Genomic DNA, 27,556 nt, shown 5'->3' with positions numbered 1-27,556 from the left:
CGTGAGTGCAAAAGACAAGGCTGAAGCGTTCACAACCATCTTCAGCCTAAAGTGGCAAGTGGATGATCCATCTTGGCCTTCTCCTGAGGTCCCCACCATCACAGATGCCAGTCTTCAGCCAATTAATTTCACTCCACGTGATATCAAGAAACGGCTGAGCGCACTGGATACAGCAAAGGCCATGGGCCCCGACAACATCCCGGCTGCAGTGCAGTGCTGGACATGCTCCAAAACTGTCACGCCTCTAACCAAGCTGTTCCTGTACAGCTACAATACTGACATCTACCCGACAAAGTGGAAAATTGCTCAAGTATGTCCGGTCCACAAAAAGCAGGACAAATCCAATCTGCCCAATTACCACCCCACCAGACTACTCTCAATCATCAGCAAAGTGATGGAACATGTCATCAATAGTGCTATCATGCAGCACTTACTCACCAATGCTCAGCTTGGGTTCCGCCAGGATCACTCTGCGCCAGACCTCATTATAGCCGTGGTTCAAACATGGACAAAAGAGCTGAATTCCAGAGGTGAGGCAAGAGTGACAGCCCTGGACATCAAGGCAACAGTTGACGGAGTGTGGCACCAAGGAGCCCTAGTAAAAGTGAAGTCAATGGGGATCAGGGAGAAAACTCTCCACTGGCTGGAGTCATACCTAGCACAAAGAAAGATGGCGGTGATTGTTGGAGACCAATCATCTTAATCCCAGGACATTGCTGCACGGGTTCAAGGCAGTGTCCTAGGCCCAACCATCTTCAGCTGCTTCATCAATGACCTTCCCACCATCATACGGCCAGAAGTGGGGATGTTCGCTGATGATTGCAGAGGGTTTAGTTTCATCCACGATTACTCAGATAATGAAGCAGTCCGTGCCCACATGCAGCAAGACCTGGACAACATCCAGGCTTGGGCTGGTAAGTGGCAAGTAGCATTCGCAGCAAACAAGTGCCAGGAAATGACCATCTCCAACAAGCAAGAGTCTAAGCACCTCCTCTTGACATTCAATGACATTACCATCGTCAAATCCCCCACCATCAACATCCTGGGAGGGGGGAGGGGGAAGAGAGGATCACCATTGACCAGAAACTTTACTGGACCAGCTGCATAAATACCTTAATAACTACTGGAGCAAGTCAGAGGCTGGATATTCTGCAGTGAGTGACTCACCTCCTGACTCCAAAAAGCATTTCCACCATCTATAAAGCACAAGTCAGGAGTGTGATGGAATACTCTCCACTTGCTTGGATGAGTGCAGCTCCAACACTCAAGAAGCACAACACCATCCAGGACAAAGCAGCCCGCTTGATCGGCACCCCATTCACCAGCTTAAACATTCAGTCCCTCCATCACAGGCACAACATGGCTGCAGTGGAAACCATCTAAAAGGCACAGTGCAGCAACTCGCCAACTACCTTCCAAGCCTGCTACCTCTACTGCCTAGAAGGACAAGGGCAGCAGGCACATGGGAACACCACCTCCTCCAAGTCATACACCATCCTCACTTGGAAATATATTGCCGTTCCTTCATCGTCACAGAGTCAAAATCCTGGAACTCCCTACCGAACAGCACTAGGGGAGTACCTTCACCACACAGACTGCAGCAGTTCAAGAAGGTGCCTCATCGCCACCTTCACAGAATCTACAGTGCAGATAGAGGCCATTTCGGCCCATCGAGCCTGCACCAACACATATCCCACCCTATCCCCGTAACCCCACGTATTTAATCCCCTAACACTAAGGGTCAATTTATCATAGCCAAATCAACCTAACCTGCACATCTTTGGACTGTGGGAGGAAACCGGAGCACCCGGAGGAAACCCACGCAGACACAGGGAGAATGTGCAAACTCCACACAGTCGCCCGAGGCCGGATTTGAACCCGGGTCCCTGGCGCTGTGAGGCAATAGTGCTAACCACTATGCCACCGTGCCACCTTCTCAAGGGCAATTCAGGTTGGGCAATAAATGTTGGCCTCACCAGCGACGCTCAAGTCCCGTGAATGAATAAAATTAAAAAATTCCCCCTCTTAACATCCTTGAAGATTTTCACTTTGAAGCAGCATCAGGGTGGGAGCTGCTCCAACACCCTACATATTTGCACCAGAACCAAATTAATGTCTCTGCTTCTCTGACCCAGACCTTGATCCACCCTCACAAATGGACTCTTCACTCAAAACATGTGGATCATGCTCCAACATTATAGTCCTGAACACAAGGTTACCAGTTCCGTTTTGAGGAGGATGCTGAGAAACTCCAGTATGATTTGGGCAGGTTGGGTGATTGGGCAGATGCAGTATAATGTGGATAAATGCGAGGTTATCCACTTTGGCAAAAACAGGAAGGCAAGATTATTATCTGAACAGCAATAGATTGGGAGAAGGGGAAGTGCAATGAGACCTGGGTGTCCTTGTGCACCAATCACTGAAGGTAAGCATGCATGTGCAGCAGGCAGTTAAGAAGGCAAATGGTATGTTGGCCTTCGTAGCGAGGGGGCTTGAGTACAGGAACAAGGATGTCTTGCTGCAGTTGTACAGGGCCTTGGTGAGGCCACACCTTGAGTATTGTGCGCAGTTCTGGTCGCCTTATCTGAGGAAGGATGTTCTTGCCATGGAGGGAGTGCAGCGAAGATTCACCAGACTGATACCTGGGATGGCAGGAATGACGTATGAGGAGAGATTGGGTCGATTGGGCTTATACTCGTTGGAGTTAAGAAGAATGAGAGGGGATCTCATTGAAACTTATAAAATTCTAACAGGACTAGAGAGACTAGATGCTGGAAGGATGTTCCCGATGGCCAGGGAGTCCAGAACCAGGGGTCACAGTCTAAGGATAAGGGGTAAGCCATTTAGGACAGGGATGAGGAGGAATTTCTTCACCCAGAGAGTAGTGAACCTGTGGAATTCTCTACCACAGAAGGCAGTGGAGGCCAATTCATCAAATATATTCAAGAAGGAGTTAGATATATTTCTTAAGGCTAAAGGGATCAAGGGATATGGGGAGAAGGCAGGGACAGGGTACTGAATTTGGATGATCAGCCATGATCTCATTGAATGGCGGAGCAGGCTCGAGGGGCCGAATGGCCTACTCCTATCTTCTATGTTTCTATGAGGCAGAGCAAACAGGCTCTATTTTTCTGAGAAATATATGTGAACACACTTCACTGATGTATGAAACTACAAAGGTGTGGTCCAACATGCCATTGGAGAAAAAGATCGGACAGAACTAGACCTTTTTCAAAAAAATATACAGCACAAGTGCAACGTCAGAAATGATGCCACTTTTACAAGTTCACCCAATTGGTACCCTGGCTTACTCACATATTGCAAGAAAGTTGTGCCAAAAATTTGCTGGGAAATTGTGCACATTTAAAACAGTGATACTTCAGCTTGACTATTGAGTTACACAGAACTTTGTTTACATCTAAATATATTTGCAAATGGTGCATTTTAATACTTGAGTAAGATCAGTATTCCACAAGTACCAATATCATGGTCCTGTTTATTACCTATATTTAGAGCACCAAGTTCACACAATAATTGCTATCTATCCGAGGGAAATTAGAGTTGACTCAGTATGTACATGCCAAGATAAAAATGTTTACAGGCACTTTCAAATAGATTCCACGCTGCATGCTTGTCCGTCCCATTCATTTTGTTTTGAATTTAGATATGGAAGGTGTTAAGATTTATGGTGCCAAACAGACTCGCCCTACCTTTTTAAAATAGAATCAAAAGACTTGATGGGCACCAAATAGTCTGTTTCTGTACTGTGACATTCTAGGTTGGAGTTTTTCTGCACATAAGCCATCTAGTCTAATCCCACGCTTCATTCTTTTAATATTCCTCTTTTTTGAGCAACTATCCAAGTCTCAACAATTTATGGAATACATAAAATCATAGGGAGCGATATGATCAGAATGAAGGGTAGCAGTGCAACATGAGTTTTTCTCCACAGCCTGTAATCCCAGTGTCCTATCTCAGCTGTCCCATCAGAAGGCAACACAAAGCAAAAGCAAAAGCCAACCACTTCCACAAAGGAAGGTTAAAATTATGTATCTGTGCAGCTCCTGGAGTTTGGTTATGCAATAACATTTTACTTCATTGGCTGTGAAGCACTTAGGGAGGTCCTGGGTACTTCGACCAATTATACACAGCAAGGTCCCACAGACAGTAATGAGATAAGTTACCAGATAATCTGTTCTGGTGGTGCTGGATGAGAGATAAATTGAGAGGGTAGACAGGGTCTCAGTTTAACGTCTCATCGGAAAGCTGGCACCTCCCAATGGTGCAGTGCTCACTCAGTACAGCACTGAAGTATCATCCTAGGTATATGCTCAAGTCTCTGGAGTGGGACTTCTGACTCAAAGGTGAGACTGCTGTCCCCGAGTCAAAGTTGACACCTTTTTTGAAAATATTTCCCAGGGAAATTGAGAATTAAAAGAAATAAAAACAGAAAATGCTGGAGATACTCAGCAGGTCAGGCAGCATCTGTGAAGAGAGAAACAGAGTTAACGTTTCAGGTCGATGACCTTTCGTCAGGACTGGAAAAAAGCAGGAAATGGAACAGATTTAAAAGCAAGTGTAGAGGCTGGGAAGGGGGGGAGGGGATGAAAGGGAAGGTCTGTGATCGGATAGAAGGCAGGAGAGGTTAAGAGATATTCAAGGCAAGAGGAGATGGTAATGGAACAGGTTAAGAAACAAAGGATGGCTCTAGATGAATTGTAAATTGTGCTGGCAGAATGAGACACAGCTGCCATGTGGGAGAGAAGAAAAGACACAAACAAAAGGGGTGGATAAAAAATATATATAGGATAGGGGCCGAGGTTATGATCTGAAATGGTTGAACTCTATGTTGAATCCAGAAGGCTGTAAAGTGCCTAATTGAAAGATGAGGTGCTGTTCCTCGAGTTTACTCTACGCTTCCGTGGAACAATGCAAGAGCCGAGGATGGCGAGGTCTGAGTGGAAGTGGAGCGAAGAATTAAAGTGACAGGCGACCGGAAATTCAGGGTCCCCCTTATGGATTGAACAGAGGTGTTCCGCAAAGCGGTCACCCAATCTGCGTTTGGGCTCCCCAATGTAGAGGAGACCACATCGTGAGCAGCGAATACAGTATACTAAATTGCAAGAAGTACAAGTAAATCGCTGTTTCACCTGGAAGGGGTGTTTGGGGCACTGGACAGTGGGAAGGGGGAGGTATAAGGGCATGTGCTGCATCTCCTGCGCTTGCACGGGAAGGTGCCGGGCAAAGGGGAAGGGGTGTTGGGGGTGATAGAGGAGTGGATCAGGGTGTCGCAGAGGGAGCAGCCCCTTCGGAATGCTGAAAGGGGAGGTGAGGAGAAGATGTGTTTGGTGGTGGGACCACTCTGGAGGTGGCGGAAATGGCGGAGGATGATCCGTTGAATGTGGGGGCTGGTGGGGGGAAAGGTGAGGACAAGGGGAACTCTATCGTGGTTCCAGGAGGGGCAGGGGTGAGGACAGAAGTGCGGAAGATAGAACGGACACGGTTAAGGGCTGTGTCAACCACTGTAGAGGGGAATCCTCGGTTTAGGAAAAAGGAAGACATGTCAGAAGCACTGGTATGGAAGGTGGCATCGTCAGAGCAGATGCAGCAGAGACGGAGAAACTGGGAGAATGGAAGAGAGTCCTTACAGGAAGTGGGGTGGGAGGAAGTGTAGTCCAGGTAGCTGTGGGCTTGTAGTGAATGTTTGTCAATAACCTATCCCCAGAGATGGAGACGGAGAAGTCGAGGAAGGGAAGAGTCGGAGCTGGACCATGTGAAGGTGAGGGAAGGGTGGAAATTGGAAGCAAAGTGAATGAAATTATCTAGTTCAGGGCAAGAGCAGGAAACGGCACTGATACAGTCATCAATGTACCGGAAAAAGAGGTGAGGGAGGGGACCCGAGTAGGAGAGCAACAAAGTGTTCCACATATCCCACGGCAAGGCAGGCATAGCAACACCTTTGACTCCACTCACTTCCTCCAAATCAAAAGGAGAAGTTGTTCAATGCGAGAACAAGTTCAGCCAGGCGGAGGAGGGTGGTGGTGGATGGGGACTGGTTGGGCCTCTGTTCAAGGAAGAAGCGGCGCGTCCTCAGGCCATCCTGGTGGGGGATGGAGGTGTAGAGGGATTGTACATCCATAATGAAAAGGAGGCGGTTGGGGCCAGGAAACTGTTAAAGTGGTGGAGGGCGTCGGAAGAGTTGCGGATGTAGGTGGGAAGAGACTGGACAAGGGGAGAAAAAAAAGAGTCGAGATAGGAAGAGATAAGTTTCGTGGGGCAAGAACAGGCTGAAACGATGGGTCCATCAGGGCAGTCCTGTTTGTGGATCTTGGGAAAGAGGTAGAAGTGGGCTGTGCGGGGTTGGGGAACTATGAGGATGGTGGCCGTGGGGGGGGGGGGGGGGGGAAGATCTGCAGAGATGAGGTCAGTGACGGTCTTGAAAATGGTGGCTTGATGTTCAGTAGTGGGGTCATGGTCCAGGTGGAGGTAGGAGGAGGTGTCGGAGAGTTGGCGTTCATCTTCCGCTAGGTAGAGGTCGGTTCGCCAAACAACAATTGCACCACCCTTGTCAGCAGGTTTAATGACAATGTTGGGGTTGGATCTGAGAGAATGGAGTGCTGCAAGTTCAGAGGGAGGTAGATTGGAGTGAGTGAGGGGAGCAGAGAAATGGAGACGGCCAATGTCACGCCAACAGTTTGCAATGAAAAGATCTAGAGAGGGTAAGAGGCCAGAGGGAGGGGTCCAGGTAGAACGAGAATTCTGAAAGCGGGGGAAAAGGGTCGGCCTTGCGGGGGAGAAGACTCCTGGCCAAAGAAGTGGGCACGGAGACGAAGGCGGCGGAAAAAGAGCTCAGCATCGTGCCGAGCTCGAAATTCATTGAGGTGGGGGCGTAAGGGGATGAAACTTTAGCCTTTGCTAAGGACGGATCGTTCGGGGTCAGAGGGGATAGTGAAAATGCGGCAGGGGGCAAGATGGGGAGAAGGGATGGGGTCAGAGGAAAGTGATGGGGAAGAAGGTTGCGGAGGGGCGTTGGTGTCCAAGAGTTGTTGAAGCTTGCGATCCTCGACACCTGAAAGGAAGAAAAAAAGTTTTTTGTTAAAGAGCAAGTGTAGGGGCTGGGAAAGGGGGGAGGAGATGAAAGAACAAAAGGGAAGGTCTGTGATAGGATAGAAGGCAGGAGAGGTTAAGAGACATTAAGAGATATTCAAGGCAAAATGTCTCTTAACCTCTCCTGCCTTCTATCCGATCACAGACCTTCCCTTTCATCCCCTCCCCCCTTCCCAGCCCCTACACTTGCTTAAAAGTCTGTTCCATTTCCTGCTTTTTTCCAGTTCTGACGAAAGGTCATCGACCTGAAACGTTAACTCTGTTTCTCTCTTCACAGATGCTGCCTGACCTGCTGAGTATCTCCAGCATTTTCTGTTTTTATTTCTTTTAATTCTCAATTTCCCTGGGAAATATTTTCAAAAAAGGTGTCAACTTTGACTCAGGGACAGCAGTCTCACCTTTGAGTCAGAAGTCCCACTCCAGAGACTTGAGCATATACCTAGGATGATACTTCAGTGCTGTACTGAGTGAGTACTGCACCATTGGGAGGTGCCAGCTTTCAGATGAGACGTTAAACCAAGACCCTGTCTACCCTCAAAATGTATCTCTCATCCAGCACCACCAGAAACAGATTATCTGGTAACTTATCTCATTACTGTCTGTGGGACCTTGCTGTGTAGAATTGGTTGAAGTGTGTTTCTACATTACAACGGTGACTATACTTCAAAAGGTACTTCATTGGCTGTGAAGTACTTTGGGACATCCGGAAGTGTGAAATGCACTTAAATTCAAGTTCCTTTTTCCTTCCTCCCTCAAAATGGATTGGTTGCATGGTAGAAAGTACACCTAAAAGGAGGACTATGGATTTTATGGCTAAATATTACAAGCCAGAATAGAAACAGACAGTATTAGATACACAGTAGCCTGAAAACAATCAAAACATGACCATAACTTTTAAAAGATTAGATTATAGGGGCAAGACAATGTTTATTGGTACATAATTATGTAGGAGATTTTTAACTCCGTTGTCAAAAAAAGTAACTAAGAATCTGATGAAAGAAAATTTATCAAGTTAATATAACAAAGATTTTTTTTTTTTTTTTTTATAAACTGTTCAAGCAGAATGTTTACATCACATGCTATGATATACTCAGTGTGCCCAACATGACTACTTCTGAAAGCAGCTCAAAGCACAACAGCATATTATTTGTCCAGTTTGTTTAAAATGTAAAAGTGAAAGGGTCAATTTCTTTGCCCTCTCCTCCCAAGAGGGCTCAGTATCTAATGTGATACGGACTCGTGGTCCTGATTTTGATCCCTGGTCTGTATTCACAGAATCACAGAAACCCCACAGTGCAGATAGAGGCCATTTTGGCCCATCGAGCCTGCACCGACACATATCCCACCCGATCCCCGTAACCCCTACACCAACACATATCCCACCCTATCCCCGTAACCCCACGTATTTAATCCCCCTAACACTAAGGGTCAATTTATCATAGCCAATCAACCTAACCCGCACATCTTTGGACTGTGGGAGGAAACCGGAGCACCCGGAGGAAACCCACGCAAACACGGGGAGAATGTGCAAACTCCACACAGACAGTCGCCCGAGGCCGGATTCGAACCCGGGTCCCTGGCGCTGTGAGGCAACAGTGCTAACCACTATGCCACCGTGCTGCCCATTGAGTTAATCAATCTCAGCTGATGAGTTGCTTCAGTACCCGAGCTAGGGTTTCCCATCTACTAACCCCTGCTGCGTGTAGGTGTTAGGGGAGGATAGAATAGGACTCAGCTTGATGCTTCCGTACAGTCAACTAATCTGCTGACACACACAGTTGAGTCTCCCACATGAAGAAAGCTCACTTGGACAACATATTGGGACACTGCACGTGCCCATGGAACCATAATCTAACATACACCTTCAAGGGAGGAGGAAGGAAATCCTGGGGATGGGTTCAATTGCATCCAGTATTGAAATAAAGGATCTGACGTTTCTGGTTTGTTTAAATAAATCTAGTGAAAATCTTAGGTTAAAGGTGACTATTTGCTCAGGGCAGGGACATAAATTTCTCTCCCCTGTCCTGAACTGAGGAGGGTTGGCTTGGGGGGGGGGGGGGGGGGGGGGGGGGGGGAAAGAAGATAGAAACCGTAAGAATAAAACTCAATTGTAGATAGGTATTTACATTCCATATTTAAAGAAATGAGGCGTATAGTTAAACCTACAAAGAAAGCACAAAAATATAGAATTACCAGTGTTAGCTTGTCCATGTGTTACTGAGGAGATGGGCACCACGTGTGTTCCATTCTGTGCAATTGGTTTAAGGGGTAACTGGTGCTGGCCCAGAGGAGCCTGTTGTAGTATAGTAACTGTCTGTATGGGTGTACCCTGCGAAGTCTGAATGAAGCGACTAGCAGTACCTATTGAAGCTGGTGCAATTGCAGGAATAGGCTCCACTTTGACTGTAAAACAGAATAGAAGAAAACTATCATTTAATTGAAAGTTTCTCAATTTCAACCCATTCCCTACATATATGTGGAAACAACAGTTTTTGCACTAAATTTACCAAAAGCAAGATGTTTTACATTGTCTACACACAATCTCATTGGATGTCAACAACTATTCAGAGGCTGCTACCCCTAAAGGGAAATCAATAGAGCAATATTAATCCCTTAGATTTTCTTGGCACTTAGTAAATGCATTGTTATAGATATTCTGGGCAGTCAATAACCCATGTTTGGACTGAATATTGGTAATTCCTTTATTGCAACTTGTTTCCAAAAATGGCTGAGTTTTCAATTTTGTTGGGTGGCAAATTTCACTTCTACGAGAGTTAAAAACAAAGCACCAGTCATACCATTAATCTGAATTTGTGCCAGTTACCGGTGTCCTCAATGCTGAGGCGGTAACTCATCTGTGCTAGAAGGTAATTTTGTCTTCCATTTCAAGCTTCTTTCCCAATTCTTTTTACAGTAAGATTTGGCAACTGGGGAACACTTAAGACCCCCACCAAACAACTTTTAAAAAGAAAGTTCTCCCCTGGTTCAATGATCTTATTTCTAGAATTGTACACCAGTGAGCTCAGTGAATTCCCACTCCTAGATCAATTTGGGTGAAGAGAAGCTTACAAGGAAATCTGTCTTTCTAATTCTCCAGGTCAGGGTCAGATACTTAGACTATGTATTCAATTAAGGTACACAATGAAAACTGTACCTAAGGTATCACTGATTGCAAAACAGTGTTCTCATTTCTTTTCACATAGTATTAGAAACTACTGCTGTATTCCGCGATGTTTTGCGTTTTGTCCTCCTCTCCCCTGAAAAAGCTTTAGATATAAACATGCAAGAAAATTGTGCTTTGGTAATATTGCAGTCACACAAACCACAGTGGCAACATGAGCACTAACCTGCACAAGTTTCACTGTCATTACAGTTATGATTATTTGAGAAGGGGGAGGGAGCATTCAGAATGCAAATATAAAATAGTTTTACAACAGCTCAGAATTTTCACCAGGGAGATAGTCATATGAGGTGGAACGTTAAACATTAAGTTTTGGATTTTTGTGTAGCTTTCAAAATTTAATGTAAATAATCTTCCAGCTTGCATTGTATACTAGTTTATCCTTTCTCCACATCCTGACCCAATTACTGCCAAATGACAGTGCTTTCGTACACAGGTCTCATTAGACACTGGAAACCTGGACCAGCAGAATGAGATGATGCATATTTGCTAATTACCTTGCCCTAATACAGGAAGCTTTCTGGTATCCGGCACTGACGGGACCGAGCTGGTGCCGTTACCATCAAAACTGCCGTAGAAACCAGCGTTAATGTTAAAACATACGGAGCTTTTGAGCTCCGTGTGAATCAACAAACCCTGTTGCTTAGCAACAGCTTCAAAACAGTCGGCCGCAGCTTAAAAGCGTCTCTGTAGCTAAGCAACAGCTTCAGCTAGACCTTGCAGAGCCTGACTGGAAAAAAAAAAGCAACGAGAAGTAAAAAAAAACTTGTAAGAAACGGCTCCTGAATTTTGCCGGTAGATAGAGCTTTCCGGACATTTAACCTCCAGTTAAACGAAAGTTTCCTGTACACAGCAATGATTTGGTGTATTACATCAAGGTGCAGTGTTGAAAATCCTAACTGCTGTTACCTTTCACTTCTTTATGTTCTCCATTTTCTGGCCGTTCCATTTTAGCCTGGCTGACCATAGCCTGTGTCACAATTGCCTGGTTTGCTACAGTGTAGCTGTTCGCTGCCAGACCAGCCATAGTAACAGACACCGCTGGTATCTGATGAACTACATGAACAGTTTGCAACATAGACTGCTGGGACGTTGATGTAACAGGAGTGGCCACGGTATACGTGACAGGTTTCATAGACTGCTGGGACGTTGATGTAACAGGAGTGGCCATGGTATACGTGACAGGTTTCATAGACTGCTGGGACGTCGATGTAACAGGAGTGGCCACGGTATACGTGACAGGTTTCATAGACTGCGAAATTTGCCGTTGGACAGTGATTAAAACTGGCTGAGCGGACAGAGGTGATCCTGAGAATAAAAAAGGAAAACAATTAACTTTTTTTGAATGTGTGTGTTTACTTCAAACGATGTAACCATGGTATAAAAATATATCCAAGGATGACACCCCCCCCCCCTTTAATACAATAATAAAGAATTCAAAGTCTTCAACAAAGTAAATCACATCTTTTTTAAATGATCTTTCCAGGCACCATAATCTTACTCAAAAAACACAGTAGTGGATTTGGCTTAAAAATACTGTAAAACGGCATTAAATAGACTTGTGCTAATTTTCTTACAGAAGACGACATTTTTGAAATGGCCCTCAATCAGGTTAGTTTAAGCTCACTTGTTATTGACTACTCAACATTTTATTATGAGTGAAGCTGGATTATTTTATCTAGTACAATGTTCATTGATATGTTAACTTCAAACCATTTCATAACTGACAACCTCATTCAGTCCCATTATACTACCCACGTATATCCTGCATACTGAATGTTTTGGTTATTGCTTACATTGAGACTTGTGGGCTATTTAAAAAAGAAATGAAGAATTACCAGAATATCAGTCAAGAATACATTGAGAAAGCTAGATGAAAGGCCGTGGTTTATGGTATGGAGAGAAGACAAAGTAAATCACTACCAGATTTCATTGGTCCCAACTCTACCTACCGATGAAGGCGTTTGATTGTACCCAGTTCCACCAAATCGTACTTACTGTCATTGACAGTAATATAAAATTAGATACAGCGAGTATAATATCTCTTCTCCCTTACAGCTTGATCAGGCTTTGATGGCTTTTAAGCTGACAATCTCTTCAAGCTTAGGAAGATGACCATGCCAATATTAAAGTTGAATTTGGGAACTGCATTTATTTTAAAGACATCAAATCTGGAGTCAACAACATCTTTCCAGGTAAATCTAAATTTTGCAAACTGCCTCAAAATTTATTTGGGAATAATCAGGTGTGTTACACATTTCAAGATATTTTAAACTGGACGCCATCTAAGCAAATAGCAATGGAAATGTAGCGGCTTAAGTGCAGTACTGACTAACCCATTTATTAACAAGATACTTCCATATAAAAATATGTACTTCTACATCAATATTATTATCCCAAAGGTATGTTTATTTATGGAGTACCATAGCAACTTCAGAAATGTTAAGAATGGGATAAAGAGTACCCTTGCCTAACTCTTTTACGCCATCCCATTTATGGCAGCAGAGGCCAAACTTGTCGGCTTCTGGAGACAAGTTTCCTCAAAAGCCGCAGAACATGGGAGGTATGTACAACCACCTACCAAGAGGAAGGGAATAGTAAATTAGAGGGGGTGAAGGCCCATCTTGACTCCACCTTTCCTCAATACATAGATTTGCTTTAGTGCCATTTTGAACTCTATTTTACTCTCTCTACATTCATGACATCTAGACCATAGGTTTTCAAACTGGGATCCATGGTAGGGTCCCATTGGAACTCTGAATACCATTCACCACGATCACAGCGTCTTGAGAATTCTGCACTTTATATTTTGCGTTTGTTTGTAAATGTTGACTTACTAGTGCATTGTTTATATTGCTGTATACTAATAAAAAACACTTTCTGGAATGATAGAACTTTTTCCTTTGGGCAGCTTAGCCCAATGAACAACTTGTTCAGAAGTTAGGACAGGGGCTCACCATAGCTGTGTCAATATTTGTAGGGTATTCCCCCCTCACCTACAGCAAAGTTTGAAAACCATTGAGCTGGATCATGTGTGGTAGAGGACAAACTCCACTTTTGCAGTAGTTAAGTGTTCAGTTAGTACTATTTCCATAACCTGCATACCGTGATTGTTGGCATACTGCATCTTAAGCTTTGTTTAAGTATTTTCTAACTGAACTAACTTAGCCTTGCTCACCTTTTTCTGCGAGGGTGATTAATATATTATCCTTCCTCTAACAAAGGCCTTGTATGCTTTCCACTCTGTACCAAGAGAGGAGGTGTATTTTTCATTAAATGTGAAATACTTTTGCATCCTTTTTGATAAACTCTATACATTTGGCGTTTTGATTAATGACACATCAGTGTGTCGTTACATAATTCTAGGGTGTGCTACTACTGAAAACTTGGCCACTTTCAAAGATCACTTACCAAGTAATTTACAGCCATCATTCTTCAAATGAAGTTCCAAACTAACTATGGGCATTCGCAAACATTCGAAACATCTAAAGTTTTATAATCCAAACACCTGTCCCTTTGAGAGAGTATGCTATCCTGACTCAATTCTCCCATCTTACACTTTATGTACAAAATTATCTATACAGGCCAAAATGTGTTTATTCCAGACCAGAAAAAGCAGTATCTACGTACTCAGCACATTAGTAAGGATGGACTCAGACCCAAACCCAGTTCCCTCCCCCACCAACAAAAAATGTAGGCATATGGAACGCAGTATTCCTCATAATGTGTACTAATAAGGAGCCACTCACTAGAAGCTATGGTGATCAAACGCTGCAAGTTGGAGAAATACCCAGAGATCCTCTAAGGATATGGATAAAGAAGCACCAGTGCCTAAAATTGACTAGTGGCGGCAGTGCTATATAAATCCAGCACCTTATTGTGTCACATTTACTTACAGGTCAAGAAAAGCCCAAGTGATGTTCAAGATGAGTTCGCTGCCCACACAAATACAAGGTTTTCCCAAATACAAATAACCGTAGAGCGCTCAAATGAAGTCGTAAACCGCTTAACATTTGCCTCAAAAGCAGGTCCAGCGAATTACATCTTCAGGAACTGAGCCCAGTGGGTAAGTATGCAGGAATGCTGATTAGACAACAGCATAATGACTGCTCCAACAAAATAAAGCTTCACATCACAAAACTCAAATTTTGGAAGGAGGGAAAGTGGCCATGAAGAAAACGTTACGTTAAGGAAGCCCTCCTACTTTGTAAGCTAAGATCTGATTGCCTGAATTACACACTCAGAATTGAGACAAGTCATTCCACATCAGATCAGCCTTGAGGGGCTGAATGGCCTACTCTGGCTCCCATGAATCTGTATGACAAGCAGCTTTTACATCTGACCTCCTGTCTTGCATCTCCAGCAATTGCGGTGATGCGGTACTTCCAACTTTACTCGTCTGCAGTGGTAAGATTTTGCATTTTAGGAGCCTGAAGTTAGTACTCAGAAGTGGCTGAATGATCTGTTAACTAGAGTAATTTTCCACATGACAGCTGTGAATGCCAACCTCCTCTACCAAGGACTTTGTGCTTTCTTCATTTCAACATTCTTCAGTGACTGCAGAAAAGCACATGATTCCAACACTAATTGTGGCCTATTTTTCTTAGGAAGTATTCTAGAAGATCCAGCATGCGATCATGTAACTGAGCTTTAAGTACTTGGTTAATATATATATATATATATATATAATATATATATATATATATATATATATATATATATTTATTTATATATATATTTTTTAAATCAAATTTTTGAAAATTAACATAATTTCCTCTCTAAACAGATGTCCCAGTTGATGAAATTTTGATTCCCTGTTAACTGATTTAGTAACCATTAAAAAAAAGACTTATTTCAAGAGGAAGGGCTGGGAACAGACAAGTTCAAATCTTTTGACTTTTTGGATTTGTCTTAAGCATTTGCAGGAAGCAGATATACAGAGTTTCCCATCTTTATTCCTGGGGATTAGAAAACAAACTGTCCAGAGAGTCTCCCTCATTTATAGTAGGACATGCCCATTGTAAGATAGATCTGCTTCCCCCCCCCCCCCTCCCCCTGCAACCTTTAAATTAGGCAGTCTGGACTCAAAAGGATAACAGAACTTCAGCATACATACAAACCAAATGTTTGTTTGGGGGGGGGGGGGGGGGGGTGGGGGGGTGCGCGCGGGGTTGGTACACAAGCCTTGGATACTGGAATCAGGTTTCAATGCAACCGTTTTGTTCAAATGTAGTTTGAAGACTTTGACATAAATGAAAGAATTGCCAACCAGTGTTGAGGGGGCATTTAATTCCCTTTCACTGTCAAGCACTGGATTTTGGAGCAAGTAGCAAACATTTACAGTTTTGATTTGAGGGATATTTGGTTAGGATAATGGATGTGACACCATGATTTAACAACACGCTTAAAAAACCTCCATTACAAAACCATTGCTAACCTAACAAATAAGATGCTTAGTTTTATCCTGCATGATTTCTATAATCACAGAATATGAAATGCAGATTTTACCACGACTTTAATTTATTTTGTGGAGAAAGAAAGGAAATGTAGTTTATTTTCAACTTTTGCATAGATTGCAGCTCATGTCAGTCATTTCACAGTTTGGGTGACTTGGGGTTTCAGCTCAACAAAAATGCAACAACTCATATTACAATCAAAACAAGAATTAAAATCTGGTTCAAGTCCTGATTAAAAATAGGAAAAAGTGATTTCATAAATGGATTAAGAAGTGAAAGAGTTCCACAGCATAAAATAACATCTCCTCCTCAATAATGGCTTAATTAATAATGCATTAGCTTATAAATTTGGATTTGTCGAGCACTCACCTGGTGCACTCTGAGCATATCTTGCCTCTTGTATTACTGCTAACTTAGGTTGCACAGTGCTAGATTCGTGATCTGTGGGGACCGGAGAGCCTTCCCTAGACAGGCTCTCTGGGGTTTGCACACCACTGGAGTGGGATGAAAACACACCAGGGTGGCTTGGAGAAGCTGGGGCACTTCTGTGGCAGAAGGGGAAAAAAAAACAATATGAGCATCACTTAAGTATATACCAAGAAAACATTATAACTGACTGGCAATTTAATAGTGACCAATAAGCTTAACTACATTTGACAAACTAAGGTTGGAATATTGATGTTGGAAGATCCTGAAAATACCAATATACATGTTAATTAATTGGAACTCAAGACAAATATTTGCTCAAACATTTTCTGTGCTCAAAACAGCAATCAAAAGTTACTCCCCTAAATAACTCAATCTATTTCAAACTTGGTTTAATCTTTGGCACAGTGATAGCAAGTTGCATGTCAACATTCGAACCTGCAAGTCACTTAGGAGTGAATAAATTGGATGTGTTGCCTACAGTGCATGCACCCAGTCACATTCTGATCAATGGCTAGCCTAGTAGTACTTTGTTTACTACAGCAAGTTTTACATTGCTATAGCTCAAAGATGATGGAACGATTAGAATTTTTTCTTCACTCCACATATGATTCTTGGGAGTATTTTTCAACTAAATTTTGTTGTTAGGGGCTGGGAAAGAAGTGAATGCATTTTTTAAAGATTGTTCTTGAAAGGTTTTTTTTAAGCAGCTATTGACTATGTACTCATACACAGTGAATGTGAGACCAGAAATTGAGCTTCACTGGGAACCATTTGATAAGTAGAATATTTTATTCATTAAAATGAGTCAGCTTAATTCAGTTGGTAGTACTCTCGTGTGAGTCAGGTTATGGGTCCCACATCCACTCCAGCATAATCTAATCGAACAACTTCAATGTAGCAGTGAGTTAGTACTGCACTATGGAAGCCAGCATCCTTCAGAGGAGAGGCTGAACCGAGCCCTCAATTGCCTGTTTAGGTGGAAGTTAAATATTTCATAATATTATTCATGTGCCACATAAACACCTGCATAGACCTGTTGGGCCGAATGGCATGTTTCTGTGCTATAAATTATTAAAACAATTATATGTAATTACTCAAAGAACAGGAAGTTCTCCTGGTTTCCTCACCAACACGCCTCTCTCAAACAGCCTCCATACCTGTTGTCGAGAAGAAAATGATCACCTGCTGCACCTCTATGGCTAAGGCATGGCTGTTGACCAACCCAGAACAAGTGGGTAGCAGAAGTGCCATCAAAGGATAGCAACCCAATTAAACAAATCAAGATCAGACACAAGGAGGTTAAACTGCGTCTTCAAACATTCGACCTTTGCTCCCTCAAGTCCAAGGGGTACAGTTACGAGTGTACCTGGTGCACCAGCACCAGATCTCGCTGACCCACATTGCATTCTACAAAGCCCACTCACCTCTCCCCAAACTACCCACTATTTTAAGTTCATCCTGAAGAGCAAAGACAACTCCCAGCTTCTTTTTTCCACTACCAACCCTAACCTATGACAAGACTGAGGAGCTCATTGACTTCGTTACCAAGATAAAAACCATCCATTCAACTGCCTCTGCTGCTTCTCTCTCTTCTCCGTGCCCACCAAGGCAAACCTCCTCCTGGACCCCATCTAGTTTCTCTCCCATTCCTCCCACCCCCATGCCCTTACTGAGCTCATTTCATCTCATCAGGAGAACTAGTGCTTGCTCTCTTCAGGCCATTTCTATGAAATTGTTGACCACTCAACTACCCTTCCAGGCTTCCATGCTATCTGACATTGTAAATGGCTCCCCGTGCTAGGGCACTGACTCCTTTTTAAAACCACTATAATGTCATGCCCTCCTTAAAAAAAAAAAAAATCCACCCTCAACCCCCCTGTCCTTGTAAACTACTGCCCTATCTGCAACCTCTACTTCTCTGAAACCTCCCAAATCCACACTTTTGCAACTCCCTATTTGAATTCTTCCAATTGGTTTTCTCCCACAGCACCAAAATGGTCCAACCAAAGTCACGACTGATTGTGACGATGGTACATTGTCTCTCTTTGCCCTCCGCCATCGCTATGCAGCCTCTGATGTAGTCGACCCATTGAGATATTCACTTGGGTGTGTACTTTCTTCAGAGGGTGTAAACCATGTTAAGCAGATGCCTGTTTTATCCCAAGCCTATTGAGAGGTCCTAAGACATATTCTATATGGCTTGACTGGTTTTTCATCTTCAACAATGACTTGGTGAATATTAAGGTGGAGTTTTTCTCTATATTGACCACAATGCAGAGTGGTTAACTTCCCCATCTGAAACAAGTGGTGCTCAAATTACTGCGGTCAGATATATACAAAATTGGAGCGTGGCAAACAAATGGCATCACCTCTGGCATTGGGAAGGCCATGCCAACAACTGAAAGTAGTCAGGGCTTGATATTGCCCATGCACCAAACGTCAAGGCCTGAAAACTCAATTAAGTTACAAATATTCAGCTTCTTGGCTTGGTGATCTCATCTCATCCTTGTCGGAGCAAACAAGTATCAAAAATTGCCTGAAAAGCAAATCCTCAAGAAAGCTCAACTTTACTTGTCACCGCCAGCAACAGTGTTCAGCAATAGCAACAAAGCAAACCCATTATTGTCCTTAGGCTTAGCACAATGCAAAGCCATGAAGACCAGGGAACTTAATGAGGATTGCCTTAGCAGGGTCATATTCCAGACTTTGCAACATCAAAGAGGTGTGTTGTCAAGTCGCTACAAGATTATGACCAGAGTTTTTCAGTTCTTTAACAAAACCTTCTCATTTCTGCCAGGAACTGCTTGGCGGTCAACAATTTTTACCAATCCAAAAAGTTCACTGAATAGCAACGACGCATTTTCACACACCATTACTTTTCCCTGTGGAGCTCTTCTAGTCAATAGTCTTCACCAATGTGTACATAAGTCAAATACAGAATTGCTGAATCAGGCTGCTAGAACATGTACAAGATGGTAAAAATCTGCAGTTTCGCCACCAATTCCTCAATAGAACTTTTCATACTTTCTGTATTCCAAGTGATCACCATGATACATCTGCTTGTTACATTTGTCTCCAGCTGCATCCTGTTATTCCAGCTTGTATTAAAAAAAAGTAACGAACTGTAAAATGTTTAAGTAGGGCATTTCATTTCTTGGTCCACAAAAGCACTAATGTAATGATTCTCAAAATGTGGAATGAGGCTTGTCCAGATGAGTCATGGGAAATCTTCAGCAGAAAGGGAAAAAAAATTCCAAAACTGGGTTGGTCAAATTCTTGTAAAAGCAAGCTGCAATCAGACAATGGCAAATGTGCAATGAGTCTTCAAAACAACTCCAGAGCAACACAGATACTGTAAATAATTTTTAAAAAATTAGAGTTTAAAATAACACGGCCTGAACAAGTAGGAAAGTCTCAGCAGGGATCAACAAATGGTTTCCAGGTCTGTTCAAGTGATAAGGTCCTGCATTGGATTGACACGGTCACTTCAGTCCTGATATGGCTACAGGATTTTTCCCCAAAGAGACCAGTCAAACCAAGATAACATAGTAAGTTCTGTTTCTGCTTCACTGCCTGAAAGTTAGGTTTGCAAAAAGTCCCATTGGATTTTCACCTGCTGTTACATCAGGACTGGAATGCTGCAGAATACTGCTTGACTGTCTACTTTGTACTCATCACTTTGATGTAACAGAGTGGAGCTGTCATCTATCTATTCATTTCAGCTCAGATACACATTTGTTTCTTTCACTACCAAAAATTTTTTTCTTAAGGTACATCACATGTGGGATCCTGTGTAATGAAAACCACATTACAGTAGAGTTAGAGGCATTTGATAAAGTCCCACATAAGAGACTGTAAGCTAAGGTAGAAGCCCATGGAAATGAGGGCAAATTATTGACCTGGTTAGGAAATTGGCTGAGCAGCAGGAGACAGGCAGTAGGGATAATGGGTAGGTACTCAAATTGGCAGGAGGTGACTAGTGGTGTCCCACAGGGATCGGTGTTGGGGCCTCAACTATTCACAGTATTTATTAACGACTTAGATGATGGCATAGAAAGTCATATATCCAAATTTGCCGATGACACAAAGATAGGTGGAATTATAGGCAGTGTAGATGGAAGCGTAAAATTACAAAGGGATATTGACAGATTAAGCGAATGGGCAAAATTGTGGCAAATGGATTTCAATGTAGGCAAATGTGAGGTCATCCACTTTGGACCTAACAAGGACAGAACAGGGTACTTTCTAAATGGTGAAAAGCTAAAAACAGTGGAGATCCAAAGAGACTTGGGGGTCCAGGTACATAGATCATTAAAATGTCATGAACAGGTACAGAAAATAATCAAAAAGGCTAATGGGATGCTGGCTTTTATATCTAGAGGGCTAGAATACAAGGGGGTAGAAGTTATACTGCAGCTATACAAAACCCTGGTTAGACCACACCTGGAGTACTGTGAGCAGTTCTGGGCACCACACCGTAGGAAGGATATATTGGCCTTGGAGGGAGTGCAGTGTAGGTTTACCAGAATGATACCTGGACTCCAAGGGTTAAGTTACAAGGCGAGATTACACAAATCAGGGTTGTATTCCCTAGAAATTAGAAGGTTAAGGGGTGATCTGATCGAAGTTTCCAAGATATTAAGGGGAACAGATAGTGTAGATAGAGAGAAACTATTTCCACTGGTTGGGGATTCTAGGACTAGGGGGCATAGTCTAAAAATTAGAGCCAGGCCTTTCAGGAGTGAAATTAGGAAAAACTCCTACACACAAAGGGTAGAAGAAGTTTGGCACTCTCTTCGGCAAATGGCAATTGATGCTAGATCAATTGTTAATTGATAGCTTTCTGTTAACCAAATATGGGCCAACTGCAGGTATATGGAGTTAGGTCGCAGATCAGCCATGCTCTCATTGAATGGCGGTGGAGGCTCGAGGGGCTGAATGGCCTACTCCTGTTCCTATGTTTCTATTCCCATTAGGATGATCCAGGAGTGTTCAAAACAATGCTCGACTGGAAGCAATTACATAAGTTGGATTAAAGAAATAGCAGACCAGGGTAGACAAGTGGGAAAGAAATGTGGTGGGTTATTACAGAAACATACAGGTAGACTATCCTTTATCCGAAAACCTTGGGACCAGCTGTGTTTCGGTTTTCGGAACTTTTCGGATTTCAGAAGGTTTTCATCTCCGTGTCGGACAACAAACACTGTTGCTTAACAACAGCTTGTAAACACTCGGGCCCTGCCTTGGAAGCGTCTCTGAAGCTGTTGCTAAGCTAGAGAGACTCTTTCCACAGCCTGACTGTTTAAAAATAAATGCTAGGGGAAGAAAAAAAACCTAACAAAACGGCTGCTGATTTCTGCTGTTAGATCGAAGTTTCCGGCTCCCCCTGCTCCGTATCTGAATTCCTTGACTTAGCGGGGGTCTGGGGCTCGACTGCCGCCGCCAGTTGTGGGAAAGCCGGATATCGGCTGACTCCTACACTAAGCTGGCCCGCAAATCAGGTCGGGGGGGGGGGGGGTGGAGAAAGAGGAAGAAAAGACTATCGGACGGGCCGCTGTATTGTTGGGTTCACTCTCCCGGTACGTCCTTCACACTGCCCGGCTCGGCCTGCAATCTCCTACCCAGGAGGGAACTCTGAACCTCTGCCCTGTTCACAGGGAAAGGCAGAGCTCCCGGACCACTCCCGTCATGTTTGGCGCCACTCGGGTCATGTCGTGCGCACGACTTACGCTCCACGAAAAAACTTTCGGTTTTTAGAGGTTTTCCGTTTTCGGAAGTGCGGATAAAGGATAGTCTACCTGTACTTTCATATCTATTGCACCATTAATACATGACTAGCACAGATGGTCTGTCCAAACTAAGATAAGTACAAAATAAAAATAAAGTTAAATAATAATTTTTTATCCCCTTAATGCAATTAACATCCTGCAGCGTCTACCAGTCATAAAAGGCTGCAAGTGTACTGGTGAACATAGCGTGATCTCTCTACAGGGCTGCTCGCGCAGACAAGGATGAGGCGCAAGCTGTTGGAGTGACCCTCCACATGTGGATCCTACACACCCTGGACTTATGAATAGCTATTTTAGCCAGACCCAATAGCAAACTCATGAGGAGGTTCTTCAATCTGCTTACCCCTCCCCCACCTATCAAGTGATCAAAGATCAGTAGTGTTGGAACTAAAATTTATCCAAAAATTAAGAAACTCCTTTAAATAGTGGAAGAAGAGCCAACAGAATGAACGCACAGCCCGAGTATCTGAAGTGGCTCAGTAGGGCATTGGGAACCACTGTTCTGTGCTGTACGCTCCACCCTCAGATCCCCAATGCTACAGGTGCTGAGCCCCAAATACAAGGATTTCAATTGGGGACACTCGCCTCTACTGGCCAGCAAGATGTTTCCCCAAAGCATGTCCGGACGGAAGAGGGAAAGGAAGTGTAGAGTGTACAGCAATAACCTATGCAGGAAATCCCTCAGTGCAGAATGGAACGGCACAGAGAATGTTCGAGGAAGCTCCAGCTGTGACGCAGATGTTCCCGAGGGAGGTTTTGGGGCCAGGCGCCGATGAGCAACTTTGTCCTAATGGTGGTGAAATCTGACAATCGCTCCACATGCATGAGACTTTTTAAAAGATTTGTTTATGGGATGCTGGCGTTGCTGGCAAGGCCAGCATTTATTGCCCATCCCTAATTGCCCTCGAGAAGGTGATGGTGAGCCACCTTCTTGAACCGCTGCAGTCCGTGTGGTGAAGGTACTCCCAACAGTGCTGTTAGGTACGGAGTTCCAGGATTTTGATCCAGTGACGATGAAGGATCGGCAATATAATTCTAAGCCAGGATGGTGTGTGACTTGGAGGGGAACTTCGAGGTGATGGTGTTCCCATGCGCCTGCTGCCCATGTCCTTCTAGGTGGTAGAGGTCTCGGGTTTGGGAAAGCCTTGGTGAGTTGCTGCAGTGCATCTTGTAGATGGTACACACTGCAGCCATGGTGCGCCAGTGGTGGAGCGAGTGAATGTTTAAGGTGGTGGATGGGGTGCCAATCAAGCGGGCTGCTTTGTCTTGGATGGCGTCGAGCTTCTTGAGTGTTGTTGGAGCTGCACGCATCCAGGCAAGTGGAGAGTATTCCATCACACTCCTTACTTGTGCCTTGTAGATGGTGGAAAGGCTTTGGGGAGTCAGGAGGTGATGCACTCGCCACAGAATACCTAGCTGCTTGACACATCCAACGGAGTCAGGGCCACAACTAGTTTTTAGTGCCTAGATGGCTTTGGCCATAGGCGGGACATAACGCCGGGACATCCAGCCCACTTCGCCTGCATCCAGTATGTCCCTGATCCTGGTTACCCCGACAGCAAGGGCTCTTCTCCCTGTCAGCCACGTGTTGCCAAAGCAGATCATGTTCAAATGGAGATTGCAGAGAAGTAGCTCAGACGGGAAGAGATTTTTTATTTTTTATTTTTTTTAAATGCACAAAGCATCATGAGTTACATTTTCCGGGGCGCAATGCCTCTGAATCCCCAGAAAATAATCTGGTGCCTTTAGTGGGTGGGTGAAAGGTTTTGAGAATTTTTTTGGTGAGACTTGGCCTCCAGAAGTGAGAACATTGGGGCTAGTTAAGTAGCATTTAGTTGAGATTTATTTGTCCACAATGAAAATCCACCCAATGTTTAATTCAGAAGCAGCAGCACACAAAACTCCTTCAGTCATAATATGCGAACTCTCCAAGGGCTAAAAAGGGTCAAGAACAGCGAGGATCAAGATTGAGACGCAGGTTGAGAAGGGGACGAGTACTTGCACATGTCCTGCAATTGGTTTAAGTGAACGCTATCCAAACCTAATTTTTTTCGTACACTTTATGGATTCTACAGCTACCATCTCAATGTTCCCTAACTGTTCACAGTTCCCTTTTCCTTACTGTCTGTGTCTATAGTTTTACTGCCAACGATGTCAGCAGACAAATGCTTAACACATTAGTATGACATTCCCCTCTGCTATTTCAATGGAGATGTTACCCATTTAAAATAAATGGGTATAATCTGTGTTAAGATAGCAGACTGTGGAATGTTGTGTGCACATGTAACCTCTAGACCAGTATCTCCATTTTATGCATCATCTCTGTGCTTTTGCTGGACTGCCAGTAAGCTATCTTTGCATTTCCTGATCTGCCACTCCACATTTTCTCAGTTTATTCAGGTTGAGGGATAGAGGTCAGTTCCATTGAGCATATGTCACATACGTTTCTCATCATTGCATCAGCAACAAACCGCAAACACTTGCACAATGAATCACGTTGTAACTATGACTTTCACAGGTGAGGCCACTTCTGACTATCACATCAGCACAAATAACAATTTTAAATTAGCACTCCCCCACCCCCGTTTTCTCCCTGGTTACTTACTGAACTTACATTCTTTCTTCAGTTTCTTCAGCATTCCAGCAGGTGGCACCCTAAAGAACTTTCTGGACCACAGTAAATGGATGCTGCTTCTCTTCTCTCCATAATGCAATTTAATACAGTGCTTTATATTTAGAAGACATCAGCTGCACTACACTGACTGAATGTTCTCATTGCAAAATATCCAACATGGGAATTAATGCAACTAAAGTATGATGGCTAATCATCACTTCAATTTTAGATTCTTCATTTCACTCACTGCTGAGATTTGAGAAACGTCCACAAGAAATCGGTTTTCCATTTTCACTGCAAGTGTTAATGTGGCATAAAATACTTATGACTGAACACAAAGCTGCAGCAAACAGATACCCATAGTGTAGAGAAATTCGTTAAAAATAAAACTATCACTATTCCTATATTTAGGGTTTATATAGATATGTAACAATTTACAACGCCGTGTTATTGGATAGAAATTTTATATACAACCTTTTTAAATATCAGTCTTCCAATTACACATTTTGCCTGAATATAAACCAAAAAGCATTTTTTCTTGCCAAATTGGAGTTCAATTTTTTGGGTTGGTTGTAAAGAATCTCACTAGCGCATGAACTAAACCAAATTAAAAAACATTATTTCTCAGTCTGTACTTATACAGTTATAATCAAGGGTCACTTGCAATACTTAACTACCAATGACATTAAAAAACCCATTTAGGGCATTCGGAGCATCAGCATTTAACCCACTAGGCTACGTTAATCAGAAAATAACACTCCATTACAATAGACTCTTATTGGGCAAAAATGCTGAATTTACAATGAATAGATTTTTTAAAAGCTGAATGCCGTTGTAAGTTACTACCTCTTTGATGGACGCATCAAATTCAAGAAATACTCGGTTGTACATAATTCCAAGCCGTTTGCCCACCTGGAAGAAAGAGGTCCCATGGGAGTTCTGAAGTTCACTCCCCTTGGCCTTCTTTTCCTAAAGGCTTGCTCTGTTAGTTTGCTTTCAGAAGCAGGGTCTATCCTCCAGAATGAGCCTTTCCCAGGCTCCTCCTGGGAACGTGGTACCTTAATGAAGTAGCGATTCAGGGAAAGATTATGCCGGATGGAATTCTGCAGGAAAACGAGAGAAAGGTTAAAACATTCTGCAAACAGAACACATTAGATTCTACTGAATTGCATAAGTGACTTTGAAACCACACAGGAAATCGTGCATCACAATTTTTGTTAGTGCTTGCAAAACTGTGAGGTTACGTTTACCTGCCAGCCTTTGTCTGCTGTCCTGTAATATGGATAATTCTTTGTGATGTGTGTGTAGATTCCACTTAATGTAAGCTGCTTATCTGGTGCTGTTGTGATGGCTTGAACTATTAACTGTGCATAGGAGTAAGGTGGCTTTGCATCATCCTGTCATCAAAGAACATTCGGTTAATTCTAGAAAATAGGAACATGTTTTAAGAGTTTACTGATTCATTATTGAAAAGTCTTTTCATTTTTCTTAAAAACATTAGTGGTGCATATCGCTCAAAACGGAATAGTTCATACTTTTCAATAGTCAAAACACTTCCACCAAAAAGTTCCTTCTGACTGATCACACTGTGATATTGTGCGCTGCTTCCAAGCTCCATATTCATAATCAATGTTATGAAAAGAACTCAATGGTTTTAACTGATTTGGTATGGCTTTTTAAAACAGACGCTAACACATTTACTGATACAGCTCTTACATTTTTCAGTCCGGTTTTATAAACAGAAGTTTGGGATTTGCTTTGGTCGACGTTTTTTGAAATTAGGAATTTATTATTTTAGTAGATTCAAGTACAGCCTAGACTGATGTTTCCCCTCTGTCCCCTAGCTGAAAGTGTTATACATGAACTGAGTTTGGGCACTCCGCGAAGAGCTGCGTGGATGCAGATGTACATTATACAACAGAAAACAAACTGGAACTCGTGTCAATCTCACTTAGACGGGCATTAGAACATATTACACTAGTGTAACAGGGGCTGCTCTTCTAAGGTTGGTCATGACATATTGTTCGGGCAGAGCAGACAGAACTTTATACTGCACCTAATCCATGCTTTATCTGACCAGCAATGCTCAACGTAAACATAAATTCATCAAAAGGAGATTGAAAATAAATCTGGCTCTTAGGTTGCCCTTTCAGAAAATGGATTGAGTTTTTACATTGCTTAAGATGTCTCCAGTCATTTTGAATCTCCTTTAAAATGGAAATTAAAGAAACATCTAATATAGATTCCCTCTTGCATACTTACAATTTCATGTAGTTTAATTCTGAAGACAACTTGAAGTACATTCGCATGAAACAGCACAATAATTAACTTTGGTTAGTACAGGTAAAACAGATTTGATTACTGTTAATGCACTAATGCTGTACAACCATATTTTTTGAAACACCAAAATGTAGTCAAAATATATGGGATTTTCAAGCTATAAAATGCTGTGTTATATCCCCTTGTTACTGCAGTTCTGTAGTGGAATAGCAAGAAACTAATTTCCCCATACAAACTATGGGGTTTTATCTGTCTGTTTTAACAGAATGTAATACAAGTAATGTCAGCCATGGTTCAGTCAGCAGCACTCTTGCCTCTGAGCACAAACCCATTCCAGAGACTTGGGCACATAATCTAGGCTGACACATCATTGCAGCACTGAGGGCATTGTCTGTTGGATGAGTTATTAAGCAGAGGCTGTGCCTGCCCACTCAGGTGAGCAGAAAAGATCACATGGTAGCACTCCAAGAAGGGCTGGGGAGTTCACCATTATTTATCTCAACCAAATTTCACAAACAGATCGTCTGTTTCATTGCTGTTTGTGGAATCTTGCTGTGCACAAATAGGTTGTCGCATTTCCCTACATTAAGACAGTGATTACACTTCAGAAATACTTCACTGGCTGTGAAGCGCTTTGGGGTGTCCCCAGGGCGTGAAAGGCACTATATAAATGGAAGCTCTTTCTTTCTTTATAGGGAAT

The 27,556-nt window shown here is 43.1% G+C and overlaps 1 protein-coding gene across 3 annotated transcripts in view; it reads right to left on the bottom strand.

The window, feature by feature from the left end:
* The window catches only part of LOC147102698 (forkhead box protein K2-like), an 84,409-nt gene that overhangs the window by 4,676 nt on the left and 52,177 nt on the right, over positions 1-27,556 (bottom strand). For 2 of the 3 annotated variants that reach the window (XM_085963414.1, XM_085963415.1), the window contains exons 4-8: positions 25,827-25,973; positions 25,423-25,679; positions 16,114-16,289; positions 11,198-11,596; positions 9,301-9,510 (exon numbers count right to left, since the gene is read on the bottom strand). In XM_085963414.1, coding sequence (XP_085819540.1) covers positions 9,301-9,510; positions 11,198-11,596; positions 16,114-16,289; positions 25,423-25,679; positions 25,827-25,973 — 1,189 coding nt within the window. The remainder of the gene's footprint in view (positions 1-9,300; positions 9,511-11,197; positions 11,597-16,113; positions 16,290-25,422; positions 25,680-25,826; positions 25,974-27,556) is intronic. The other variant, XM_085963417.1, reaches the window with a different exon arrangement.

Source organism: Somniosus microcephalus, chromosome 21 (assembly GCF_052327205.1).
Source record: "Somniosus microcephalus isolate GS21.2 chromosome 21, FLI_Smic_1.0, whole genome shotgun sequence".
In the NCBI taxonomy this organism is placed as follows: domain Eukaryota; kingdom Metazoa; phylum Chordata; class Chondrichthyes; order Squaliformes; family Somniosidae; genus Somniosus; species Somniosus microcephalus.
Note: the sequence above shows the minus strand (reverse complement) of the source record. Positions and strands in the feature narration are given on the sequence as shown.